The 12,549-nt window shown below is 38.3% G+C and overlaps 1 protein-coding gene across 4 annotated transcripts in view; it reads left to right on the forward strand.

Annotated features, from left to right (window-relative positions):
• The first annotated feature begins 2,252 nt into the window (after positions 1 to 2,252).
• The window catches only part of LOC110069727 (transient receptor potential cation channel subfamily A member 1-like), a 45,725-nt gene continuing 35,428 nt past the window's right edge, over positions 2,253 to 12,549 (forward strand). Inside the window, exons 1-6 of one of the 4 annotated variants that reach the window (XM_089288706.1) lie at positions 2,253 to 2,454; positions 5,554 to 5,767; positions 9,519 to 9,675; positions 10,672 to 10,856; positions 11,349 to 11,456; positions 11,638 to 11,746. In XM_089288706.1, coding sequence (XP_089144832.1) covers positions 2,357 to 2,454; positions 5,554 to 5,767; positions 9,519 to 9,675; positions 10,672 to 10,856; positions 11,349 to 11,456; positions 11,638 to 11,746 — 871 coding nt within the window. In that variant the 5' untranslated portion in view covers positions 2,253 to 2,356. Of the gene's footprint in view, positions 2,455 to 4,132; positions 4,244 to 5,341; positions 5,431 to 5,553; positions 5,768 to 9,518; positions 9,676 to 10,671; positions 10,857 to 11,348; positions 11,457 to 11,637; positions 11,747 to 12,549 lie in introns of those variants that run through there. The other 3 variants (XM_089288708.1, XM_089288707.1, XM_089288709.1) reach the window with 3 other exon arrangements.

Genomic DNA, 12,549 nt, shown 5'->3' on the forward strand with positions numbered 1-12,549 from the left:
ATCAAATAAAACTCATTTTAGTGATTGACTAGGTAAGGGTTTCGAAATCCCAGCTTATGAGAAAAAAGTCGAATTTTCGAAGTAAAATCAGAGACAGCCTCTTAAGACGTTTCAAACGGAAACTGTCTGTAAAGATCTGTAAAGAGACACAATGGAAAAGCTTTCTTAATAGAGTAAAAGCTTTTAACTGCTGACATTGGCATTCAGTGCTGGCTGCAACTCTTGAATAAACAAGGTCTCCTTAACCTTACAGTGATAGTCAGTCTTCCCGGACGCCAAAATGTCAAAATGTTCCCATTTGATGTTGTGACCAGTTGTTTTAACGTGATCAGCTGATAGCGGAAGAGTGATCATGTTTCAAAAGGGTATTTGAAACAGACCCTTTTCAGTTCTCATTTCAGTTTTCAATCGTTTTATATTTGTTTGTGGATTTTTTCTTCTTTTTTCTTTTTTTACCCGAGCATTTTTTGTCTCGTGTGCACGTGACCAAGTGGGCACGAAGAAGACCTGGGCCTTGCTGCATTGTAACCGTTATTTGCGTTCCTGATGTAAGATTCCTGAAAAGGGCGGTTGAGGAAACTCGCGGGTTTTCAATTTTGTTTCGAAAGACAGGCAAGAAACGTTGAATTAACGGCAGTTTGTGCTATTGATTTTCAGTGGCCACCACACTGTACAGATTCAAGACACTCTCTTTATTCCTTTTTTTACTGGGACTGGCATGTAGACCTTGGACTCAATCATTTGTGACAGACTGTTTTTGTTAGTGTTCTAGCCCAAGGTTCACACAACTCGCTCGCGATTTAATTAATTTTGGCAACAAGTGGCAGGCTAAAACGTTGAAGTGACGGGTTTCAGACACAGACAAATCTCAAATCTAAAGATCACAATGAAAATGGTCTCTTGCTAACAATTAATACGTATTTTCTGCGAATAAACAAACAGGTATAAATCACAAAAAATTATTGTTAATATTATCTGTATGATCAATGTCTCGCTGTATATATCAACATGGGTCAGATCAGGGCATCAGACCGGTCTCATGCCCTGATAACATTGACTAGCATTATTTCTATCCGTGAAATAAAGCAAGTAACAACAGGTTAAAGCTTTAAGTTGGCTTTGACAAAGAGCCACGTCAACGTTCCTGAGATGGAATTCTAAGTAACCTGCGGGACAATCTGTTTTGATCATAACGGGTCGTAAATACTGAAGTCCCAGAAAACTAAATGTAACCCTCACATCAGAAAAGTCAAGAGATCACAGTGACCTGCATAAAAACTATCATCAATGCTATCATGTAATGCACACTTTCCGAGAATAAGCAAACAGGTATAAATCACAAGAATTAATTGTCAATAAGGGTCAGATCAGGCCAAATCGAATCGGATAGAATATTCCTAAAAAAAACCCGGAAGGTAAAATGCGCTCCTGGCGGTTTGCTTTATCTAGCGTTACGCTTCCATTTTACATTATTTTGTTAGGTTTAGCAGCGGATTTCTCCTCGCTCTAAAACAGGTGTCACAAGGCAAGCCAAAAGGGCCTTTTGATTCTCAGAGCGTGCGATTCTACATACACAAGTAGGTTCATGCGTTCCTGTTTTTTACACGAGTGGTCTTAAGGTCTCTAGGCAGTGCGCCAAGCCATTTTGTTTAGGTACAATATTAAAAGCAAGTTTAATTAAGCTGGAGTTGAATGCAAAAAAAAAATGAAGAAATGTTGGACAGGCTGACACCCGCGCCGGCCTTCTTTATTTTTTACTTTTGTTTGGTTTTTTGTTTTCTTTGTTTTCTTTGGTTTTTGGCGACTTAGTCTCAAAATATACCCTCTTTATCTTGCAATTCTAACTACATAGTTCACTTTTGGCTCATATCTTTACTGTTGGTTGATGTCAAGCTTGAGTGCAGTTTGAAGACCCTTTGAAGACGTGTGAGCTGGCTGAAAACCAGCCTTTACCTTGCTAGTACCCGCATTTTTGGACACAAATCTTGACAAGTACAACAACCATCCTTAAATAAAACGAATTCTTTTCTAAATGCTGTTAAAATAAACGGCTTTAAAGCGAATTCATTCCCATGAAATAGGACGTTTTCAAAGAGACTGAATATCACCGTTTTACAGTTACTAAGGTGTATTTCAGTACCGCGAAGAGAAGCCGAGTCATCGCAAACAGGATCAACCTGTTATAGTACTGTAATTGATGAGTTATTTTCAGACTGCCCCGCAGGCAGACACAGGTGCATACGGCAAGCCTGTGTGGTCCGCTGAACCATATCGTCGTTCGATATAATGACGTGCCACTTGTCACTTGCTATGCCAAGTCACGAATTGTTTACGCTGCAATTACGCAGCAATTTGCATGCAGTTCCACCGGCCGCCGCGTGACGGTTCAGCGCAGTCAAGCAAGAAGCAACACGAAATCGTATCTGTGGCAGCTGAAATAAACCACACGACGAGGTATAGTGCTTTATACAATAAGGGAAGACATTTAGGTATATAGTTAGTTAAAACCCAATTAAATTATCCCGGTATCGACCAATTAAACACGATTACAATGTCATTATGCATTGCTACGTTTGTAAAGAAACAGCGAATGGAAGCAAAATCCATTCAGAGGATCGTTGAATGATTTCGTTGTTGATCTAATTTTTGTACAAAGAAATATCACCTTTTGTAGACTTGGGCGTGATCGGCGCGTTTGACAGGAGATAAGAGAACTTAGGTAAGATCCTGACTGAGATACATTGACGTGACTATAATATGAGTTAAATTAATTGTTCTTTTAGCTGTTTCATTTGCTAACCATGTACATCGCCGCTATGCCTATATCTATTAAGATCTATAAGATCAATCTCGCTATCACTGCTGAGGTATTTCTATTCACGAAGCTTTTTCCTTAGATTTTAGCCAGCTGTTTTCTTGTGCCCACTGCCGCTCTGTGTGCTGTGACCGCAAGTCGCCATAAGTCCTGCTATTTACAATATTGATCAGCAGCGTTAATACAAATGCCATATCATAATGACATCATGTTAATCGCATGAGTGCATGTTTATATTTGCTCTTACGTTGTACAGTTGAACCTGCACTGAAAACCGCCTTCTGACTCTAAAACGGCAAAGAGGTTTTGTCTGTCAGGTACTTTGCTAACAGTTTATTCCGCGCAAGGGTTGCGGTTCAGTGTAAAGTCTCGCGTTTAAGAGAGAGTCTGCATGGGAGCCAGTATTGTAGGAATCAGTTATCAGTTCAATTTTTGGCGATTTCTCGGCTATCAGTTAAAACTTGCAGATCTCAGATAAAATTTCAGCTCATTTCTAAACCATCTGAATCTTGAAGATCATTTAAAGGACGCTTCATTTGTCAGCTCACAATTAAAATTTTGATCAGTTATTAAACCCATCTTGTTCGACCCAAAATTTGTTAAAGCGTGACTTGTCGGTTTTGCGTGGCCACCGATACCCGTAACCACTACCGGCTGATCAGACGCTGAATACGAAATTCATTATCCCAGAAAGGGTAAGGCAGCCCTCTGTCTCAGAGCATCTTACGTAAACCTGCTGCGCTGCACAAGTAGGGGGCGTGATGCATATCAGCATTGCTATAGGAACCTCAGCAAGCCGGAAAGCATTTATCAGTGTCTTACCTGACTAATCAAATTAATTCTACCCGCGTTCTGTTATGAGCTCTTGAGCAAAAAGGTAAAGTAGAAACACTAATAGTTAAAAAAACGATTGCTTTTTGCTTATGCAAAAACTTTTCCTTCAGTTTGCAAAAAAATCACACACAAAAGACTCAATAGCAATTTTCTTTTAGACAATGGAGTTAATATAAATCTAAGCCAACCCTTCGGGCAGTTCTAAAGTAAAAGACACAACACCGAATATTAAAATATTTTATTGTTTTATTTAATATAGAAATATTATTTTTTTGTCTCATTGGCCTAATTCGATGAGAGTCGTTGTTCTTTCGTTATACTAAAATTTGTTTTGAAAGGAAACAAAACTGAGAATTTTTCAAGTAATAAATGGCTAAAGGTTACCATGGCTACCACCTCAGACTGGATTTGAAGATCGATACGAACCGTATCTGGAACATATCGAGGACGCTTGTGCGCAAGTCATTTTGATCTTGAATACGTCAGAATTTATCTTTAGATCAGAGGACTTGTAAAGTCTCTAGGAAGTACAGTTAAGTGCCCGAGGATCAAAACAGCAGGAGTCACTCATGAAGGTCCCTGACAAGCGTTTCAGTAAGTCTACAAACGCGCCGAAATCAAACACACGTCCAAAATGAATTCGCAGAACGAGAAACCCTCATCAATATCGTCCTGTCATGATAAGTTTACGATTACTTCAAATCGCACGAGTTCGTCAGAATCGAAAATGACATCATTTTATTGGCACGATTCCAGTTTTCTACCGAACCACTTTTTTGTCGTTCAATCTGAAGATAACGATTTGTATGGGTAGTCGTCACGGGATGGAATAAAAGTTAATGACAAATTTGCCCGTTCTCAGCAGTATCGTAATGAAATAATTTTCGCAGTCATATAACGCGGGAGTAAAATAACCTCCGTAGAGCTTAATTTCTTAAGATTGCCTTATTAGTACATTTATACTTAGTTTTATTTCGTGTACAGATCCTCCTTTTTTTACATCGATTCAAGACCTGCGTGCTCTGGAGCGCAAGCTTTGGACTTTAAAAGCCACGGCTACAATTCAGTCCGTCTCTTACAGTACGGACTGTTCAAATTCGATTAATAGGACGAATATTAACTAGAAGAACACCAAAAGCGTCTATTTTGTGTTTGCCAAGCCTAGTTATCTGTACTCATACGTATGTATGCGCATTTGTGATGACTGAGTCCTCAGAGAAAATTCTATAAATGTTCATTAATTATAGTTTTATTTTATTAATTTTTGGACGAATTTGCCCCCAGCTTAATTACATTTTTCACTCTGTGCGCACTGTCCGTTTGCGTTTCCTCTGTGGCGATTAATTAATTTTTCGGTGAAACGTAATTCCTGTTTACTTTTCGTAATGAAAAAGACTCTGTAGTTTAAAAGCCTTTTATAAATTCCAATAATGGAAATTAAAACTGCTCGTCTCGATCGGTGTCAATAGTGATGCTGTTCAGTTGTTGGTCTTTGTTTAGTAACGAGTGTATTTTCAACTCAAGAAGACAGACTGTGCCAAAACCTAATAACTTTCTTTTAAAATTATGCAGTAATATTTCAACGGCGTTCGAGTGTTGATGATGCTATTAAAATGTAAATAAAATTTCCTTTTATGTTACAAATTGGTGACAAACAGCGATATAAGGAGAATGTCATTATTTTTGGCGTAAGCAAAGTCCACTTCTTAGATGTTCAAGGCGATTATGTCATTTTATTATGATCATGACGACTTTAATTTTAACATGAGGCGCAATCGACGGTGAGAAAATTCATATGACTTAAACTGTGCAAGTTGTGTATTCCCCTTTAATGGACTGCTCAAAAACGGTCTGCTTGGATTTTAATACAGCCGCTTTCCTTTTCTGAATTTTACATTTTTCAGAATAATGGATGGAAGTTCGTTGGGTTTAATGGATGATTTAGATCATATCACGCTTGGGAACAATGAAGCAACAGATTTTTCCATGCGAGCTTTGGTTCTGACTGAGATCAACAAAGCGGATCGGAGAGGTGTGTCAGTTTCAGACGGGATTAAAAGAAGCATTTCTAATTCCGTGGAAAGAAACCTGAACACAGCACCCATGGATTTATTTGAGGTAAAAAAGGGGGTTTAGGGCCATTTATAGCAAAAGACAAGATTTTAAGAGTTTTTTTTTACAAATATTTGCTGTATACCAGTCATAGACGGTCTCTCTTCTTTTCATAAACCAATAAAAAAGCAATTTCTGAAGGCTTTTCGAAGCACGTGCAATTTAAATGTCGTTAACAACACTGTTCAGAGGCCGCCCACCAGGTATGTACCGATAAAATCGAAAAGCAAGGTCGACATGTTCAGCTAAAGAAAAAATATTTTACTAAGGGTGAAAGTTTTATTCAGATATTCCTTTCTAAGTCATTAAAACTATTCTGTAACATTAGGTTGTCCTTTGATTTTCTGGAGGGTGCCCGGCGAGAGGTGGTCCTGTTTGCCATTTGAATAAATGGTCTTCTTTGGTTGCAAAAGTGATTAATTTTAAAAAGCTTTAGTATTGTTATGTTAAAAGATACCCTTCCATATCAAATTCAACTGCGCAAGGAAATCACTTTTTTTGATTGTGATTGCTTCTTTCAATGTAGAATTTGTGGATTAATTAAGAACTTCTTTTTCGTCACCTACACGAGAAACGTTGTTTCATTTTACGGTGCTACAGAAACTCCAACTGACTGCCTACTGCTAAGTGCATAACAAATCATGGTGATTTCATTTATGCAGTTTAAAAAATGTTGTCTTGGAAAGATGATCTGAATACCACTTAAAGCGTACTGTATATCGTATCATACAAATGATAACTGTAGACTTGTTATCGTAACCTGAGGAGTATAGTGATAACAGTCCTTAAATGGCTTGCAAGTAACTGTGTGAAATAACTTTTGAAAGTGAAATATTACCAATAATTACTGGAAAGACTAGCAGCGTAAACAACATTCAATTGCCTTGGGACAGAATGTTTCTAAAAGGTGAAGATGTCAGTTTAAAAAAAAAACTGTATATCTGTGTTCTGAGGAAAGATCCCGTCTTATTTTAGCTGATATTCACGGAAGGAAGTTTCGCTTACTTACATGTATATAGGTGATAATATCGTTCTTATTCAGTAGCATTAAGTGTGAATATATTAGCATATGATCATCGATAGACAAAGGTATAGATATATAATTATGTTTACCCAACTCACCATGATTTTTATGGGTTTAAACGGTCACCTTGGAAATTTACTACTAAAGCGTCAAGTTAGCCATTAAGTTTGTGGGCAGAAAGGAAAACTGGAGAATCGTAACTGTTTGGCACTGGTTAATTATGGAATATTCAGAGATGTCACGAAACAATTTTACAATCAAGGAGTTATCGACCTGAAGGGCTTAACGAAGATTATCAGTGCAACTTTATACAAAGCAATATTCACCAAATTCATGCGAAGGTTGCAGCAGGTCTTTTAATTACCGGTCGTACTTGCTGTCTTGCATTAGAAACCCTCACAGCATGTTGTGTTACACGATACTAACTTTCACGTGAAAATGGTCCTATCAAAATTGTTGCTTGAAATTTTAAAACCTGTTAAATTAAATACGTACCCAGTGCGCCAAAATTAAATCGTCATTGATGAACTACCGCACCTATTATCAAAACAAATTTGCTCCCAGCTGTTCAACAGCGGAAATTGAATCATATTGTAATTTCGACTGAGCTGCATTGTAAGTGTTGTTTTTTACGATATCGCAACCACTGGGAACTGTTTCCTTCTCTCGATTTTCTTTTCTATAGAATGGTATTTGAAGGCTTTACAATTCCCATAAACGGATCCAGCTCTTTTTTGAAATAATTAACCGTTATTGGACGAGGCTGAGCAAAATATCTTGATTTTGCGATAACCGAGTTAAATAACTGTTTTATCACTCGATCACCAGGTTTGTTTTCATATTTAAATCACTGTCTCGCAACTCAGGGAAGCGACTTCAACGTCATGTAACTGATTTAGAGGATAATTTCTCTTTTTCCTCAATGAGAGATTTCTATTCTCACAGATATCCCCACATCTCTTTCCTCTTCTATGATTAATTATTATTACCTAAGTCTCTGTAGATGATGCGCGCCTGAGGGTTCACTCAGTCTTCACCCTTAGGTATATGTCCATTATCTGGAAGAATAATCTTACAATACCTTGAAAGTCTGCAGCCATTTATAACTACGAAAACGACATCTGATTAATAAAAAAGCAAACAGACCTGTTTGTGAAACATCCCAATTCCTACTTGTTTTATTTAAGATAACGGCTTAATTCCTTTTTAATTCTCTTTGATTAAAGTGCCACTAACCCCCAAAATTTTTTTTCATTTAATAAAATTTACTAGTTTCACTGATTACTTCAGCGAAAAAATTATCTCGATTGATAAAATCCCTGCGTCTCTACAGGCGTTTAAACATGTAGTCTCTATGTTCACGACCGCGCAAAGTGGGATCTGGGCCGGGCTACTAGTGACGTCACTTCGGGAACCGGACTAAAACACTCAAGAGACTTTTGACTGAGCTTCGAGGGCAGTCAAAACATTTTCGGGTTATTTTTAATTCATATTTTATCAAAACTGGACAAGAACTTAAAGTGAAAGAACTGTGTCATCTAGCATTACAATTCGGAGTCTAGCTACGATTTGGACGGCTGCGAAGTACATTTTCCATTTCGAAGTGCGGGTAGCTAAACTCCAGAATATCCGGCCACTTATTAGCATCTCATTGAACAAGAATAGCAACTATTGTTGTATACCTCGTTCTTGAAAGCACACCGGAACATGTAAATAAAGTGGCCGGGTATTCTGAAATTCCAGAATACCCGGCCACTTATTAGCATCTCATTGAATAAGAATAGCAACTATTGTTGTATACCTCGTTCTTGAAAGCACACCGACACATGTAAATAAAGTGGCCAGGTATTCTGAAGTTGCTCCCTCCCCGGCTTTAGCATCGCACAGAGCAGCCCACTTCTTTGGTCTTTTTCTCGTTTCTGGTAGAGTTTCATCGAGATAGAGGTGTTGAATGAAGAGGAATACTCTATTCTACGCATCCTGTATTGCTACAGCCTCCAACAACATATCTTCCTCGCATTCTGCAACGATTTTGACACACACTATCGCATGTTCGCATACATTCTTCTCAGAAACAAAATATTGTTACTCCCGAAGTGACGTCAAAAGCCAACTCGTTCCATTCTCCCCTATTCCTCGGTCGTGAACATGGAAAAGGGTAAATTTACAAACTTAAAAAATTCATAGAAAATTAACGAAAATAGCTACAACGATAATTTTTTCGCAGTGGTGATCAGGGGAAAAAGGAAATTTATATTAGCGAAAAAAATTTTTTGGGGTTAGTGGCACTTTAAGAGTTGTTCTCAATACAAGGAACTTCCCCGTTCTGTCCATCTTGAGTGCACCCTCTCTTGTTGCACTAAATAATACATAACAAAAACGTTTCAGTTACAGTAATACACCAAACGTCATATCATTTGCATTTACAAAAATTAACATAAATCTGCTACACTGAAGATTTACATGGAAACAAAATTTTGATCAAATGGTTGGAGGTATCCAGTGGAGATTTATTGTGTTGTCTCTAACGGCGGTTTCAATAAGGCTGCGAGCTCAACTGCCATGGTGATAACTGATTTCTGAAAACATCAAAAATCAGCCTCCAAAAGTTACTCTTAATTCATTATTCCGGCTTCTAAGTAATTTTCATTTTTATCAATTGATTAAGAGTAGACTGAAGTTTTTCTTTTTATTGTTTTAGACGCTTTAATCTCTCTCTTTCTGTTGACCCAGGCCTGCCGTGAGGGAGATCTTGTTGTACTGAGCTCACTTCTGGAGAGCAACGTAAACGTTGTCAATGAAACCAACGAGTGCGGTTTATCACCATTACACTATGCTGCACGTTATGACCAGGGACAAGTTATTCAGCTGCTTATCGATCATGGAGCAAGTAAGAACATTAAAGGAGCTATGTCACCCAATTTAGGCACTTACCAAATGGTCATCAAATTAACCAAAATATCACAACAATGGCTTAAAGAAACACAGGAATGCCAAATATGGGCATGGATGGACAAAAATAGAGATTTAAACAGATTTCATTACATTGAAAAACACTGGTCGCCCTTTTTTTAAGTTTATACTGATCAATTTGTATAAGATAAAGCTGGGAAATGATGTTTCTTTGACTTGGGGCCGAGAATTATCATTAGGTGCATTTTTTCATATATGCTAATCTGAAGTCTAGCACTCATAGCTGACAAAAGTAAACAGAAAATACCTAAAATACTGTGACTTAGCCCTAACTCTAACCCTTATTATCATATATAGGAGGCACCATCCTATTGTCACTTGGTGCAGAGGGGTCAAATTTTAATCTGACTTGTGTGTTTCCATGAATTGTCATGTAGTCTTGGTCACTTTAGTCCCGTGTCACCATAGAGGTGTCCATGTAAGACTGTTGAAACTTTTTCCTCGTCGGACAAAGATTATGTCACCTGCTGCTATCACGGCGCACACTTGCGGCGAGCCAAAAGTAGACGACGCATAAACATAGAAGTCTACGTCACGAAAATCCCGTAATACTGGTTTTAATTGTAGACCAGGGGTGCTTACCATTTCGGAAAACAGCAAACCAACTGAAAGCTTACCATTTGCAATTCAATTTCCCGTTATTGTTTGCGGCTGCTGAGAGACTGGAAAATGAAAAATGTAGCAAATGGTAAGGAAATTTCCGCCGTTCCGTTCCGAACGGAGAAAGAGGACCACAGCTGGAGGTAGTTCACAATTTCAAAACGGATTTCTCGGAAAATTATTGTTCCATTTGAACTTCAACCGAAATTTCCGGATTTCTTGGCTAAATGGTAAGCACCCCAGTACTCACTAGAGAAATGAATCTAGTTGACCATGAAGCTAGCTATTTATTTTGTGGTTGCTATTCCAATAGACCCCAACAAAAGTGCCACAATGGAAAACAAAGTGCTGTCTCCATTACATTACGCGTGCTGGTTTAACGCACCAGAAGCAGTCAGTACTTTACTTGATAACAATGCAAACGTTGAGAGCTGCGCTGTGTTTGGGCAGAAGCCGCTTCATTATGCTGTTACTCGTGCTAGTGTAGAACTCGTGAAGGTGAGGATAACTGCTTTTCTCCGGACCTTCTGTTGTACCATGTTACGTTGCCCCAGTGGGCATTTGAATGAAAGAACGAACGAATAAGGGAATGAAGGAAGGAAGAAAAGAAGGAAAGATGGAAGGAATAAGGGAAGGAAGGAAGGAAGGAAGGAAGGAAGGAGAGAAGGAAGCATGGAAGGAAGGAGAGAAGGAAGGAAGGAAAGAAGGAAAGAAGGAAAGAAGGGAAGAAGGAAAGAAGGAAAGAAGGAAAGAAGGAAAGAAGGAAAGAAGGAAAGAAGGAAAGAAGGAAAGAAGGAAAGAAGGAAAGAAGGAAAGAAGGAATGAAGGAATGAAGGAAGGAGGGAAGAGGGAAGGGAGGGAGGGAGGGAAGGAAGGAAAAAGTGATCGTGTGTGTGTTAACTTTATTACCCACAGAATTCAAAGTAATAATAGTGACTGATATAAAATAGCAGTCAGTTAGTTAATCAATCATCGTTTTTCACCTCTCAGACATTGCTCACTAAAGGAAAGGCAAATCCAAATGGACAAGACAATCAAAAATTTTCTCCGCTTCACCTAGCAACGCAAAGAGGAAGACTGGATATCATCAAATTGCTTGTAAGTTTGCCTAGGTCACTTACGATTTTTGTCTTGGTCGTTTTGTTTGCTGGTTTGTTTGTCCGCTTGGCGTTTGTGCGAATTATATTTTTAAATATTTTTTCCTGGACGACTCATAACAGCTTTTTTGGCTTGCAAATGTTCTAAAAGCCTTTGTTTGATACGTTTTTGCAATGTGTAGTTTGCACATGGTGCCGACCTTCGTGCACAAAACGACGAACATGAAACAGTTCTCCACGTAGCCGCAAGAGAAGGGTGGGACGAGGTTTTGAGGTATCTTCTTCAAAGAGGTACTGTTTATGACTAAAATTGTTTAATCTGCTGCTGCTCCCCTTTCCCTCCTTCTCAGTTCCTCAGTTCTTATTATTGTTGTTGTTATTCTTCTTCTTCTTCTTCTTCTTTTTTCTTCTTCTTCTTCTTCGTCTTCGTTTTCTTCTTCTTCTTCTTCTTCTTCTTCTTCGTTTTCTTCTTCTTCTTCTTCGTCTTCGTTTTCTTCTTCTTTTTCGTCTTCGTTTTCTTCTTCTTCTTCTTCTTTTTTCTTCTTCTTCCTCGTCTTCTTCTTCTTCTTCTTCTTCCTTTACATTTCCCAAAAATTTATCATGGCGTGTTTCGCTGCCTTTGTGCGAAACAAACTTCACCAGTTTTGTAAAGATTGTTTCCTTTTCACCTAAGCGCTCGATTTACGCTTTTTTGAGTTTTTCTTTAGTCTTTGCCTCGTTTTTTCGCTGATTTTAACTTTTGTTGGCTGTTCCCATATTCCAAAAGGAACGTTCCTCAAGTATCGACTGTTCCTCGTTTTTGTGTTCCTATTGACTATAAGAGGACCAGATTTTTTGCATGGTAGGAACAAAACGTTCACTCTAATGTAAAAGAGGAACATTTCGTTCCGAGTTCCCAACTGTAAATGGAACATATTGTTCTCAAACTGATGAATTGAGACTGTTTTGTTCCGAGTTCCTTTCTGTGCATGGAACACATTGTTCCGAAATTGATAAACTAGGACTGTTTTGTTCCGAGGTCCCGTCTGTAAATGGAACACATTATTCCCAAATTAGTCATTTAGGACTGTTTTGTTCCGAGTTGCTATCTGTTG

Source organism: Orbicella faveolata, unplaced genomic scaffold, assembly GCF_042242905.1.
Source record: "Orbicella faveolata isolate gen_17 unplaced genomic scaffold, um_ofav_v1 contig_2, whole genome shotgun sequence".
Lineage (NCBI taxonomy): Eukaryota > Metazoa > Cnidaria > Anthozoa > Scleractinia > Merulinidae > Orbicella > Orbicella faveolata.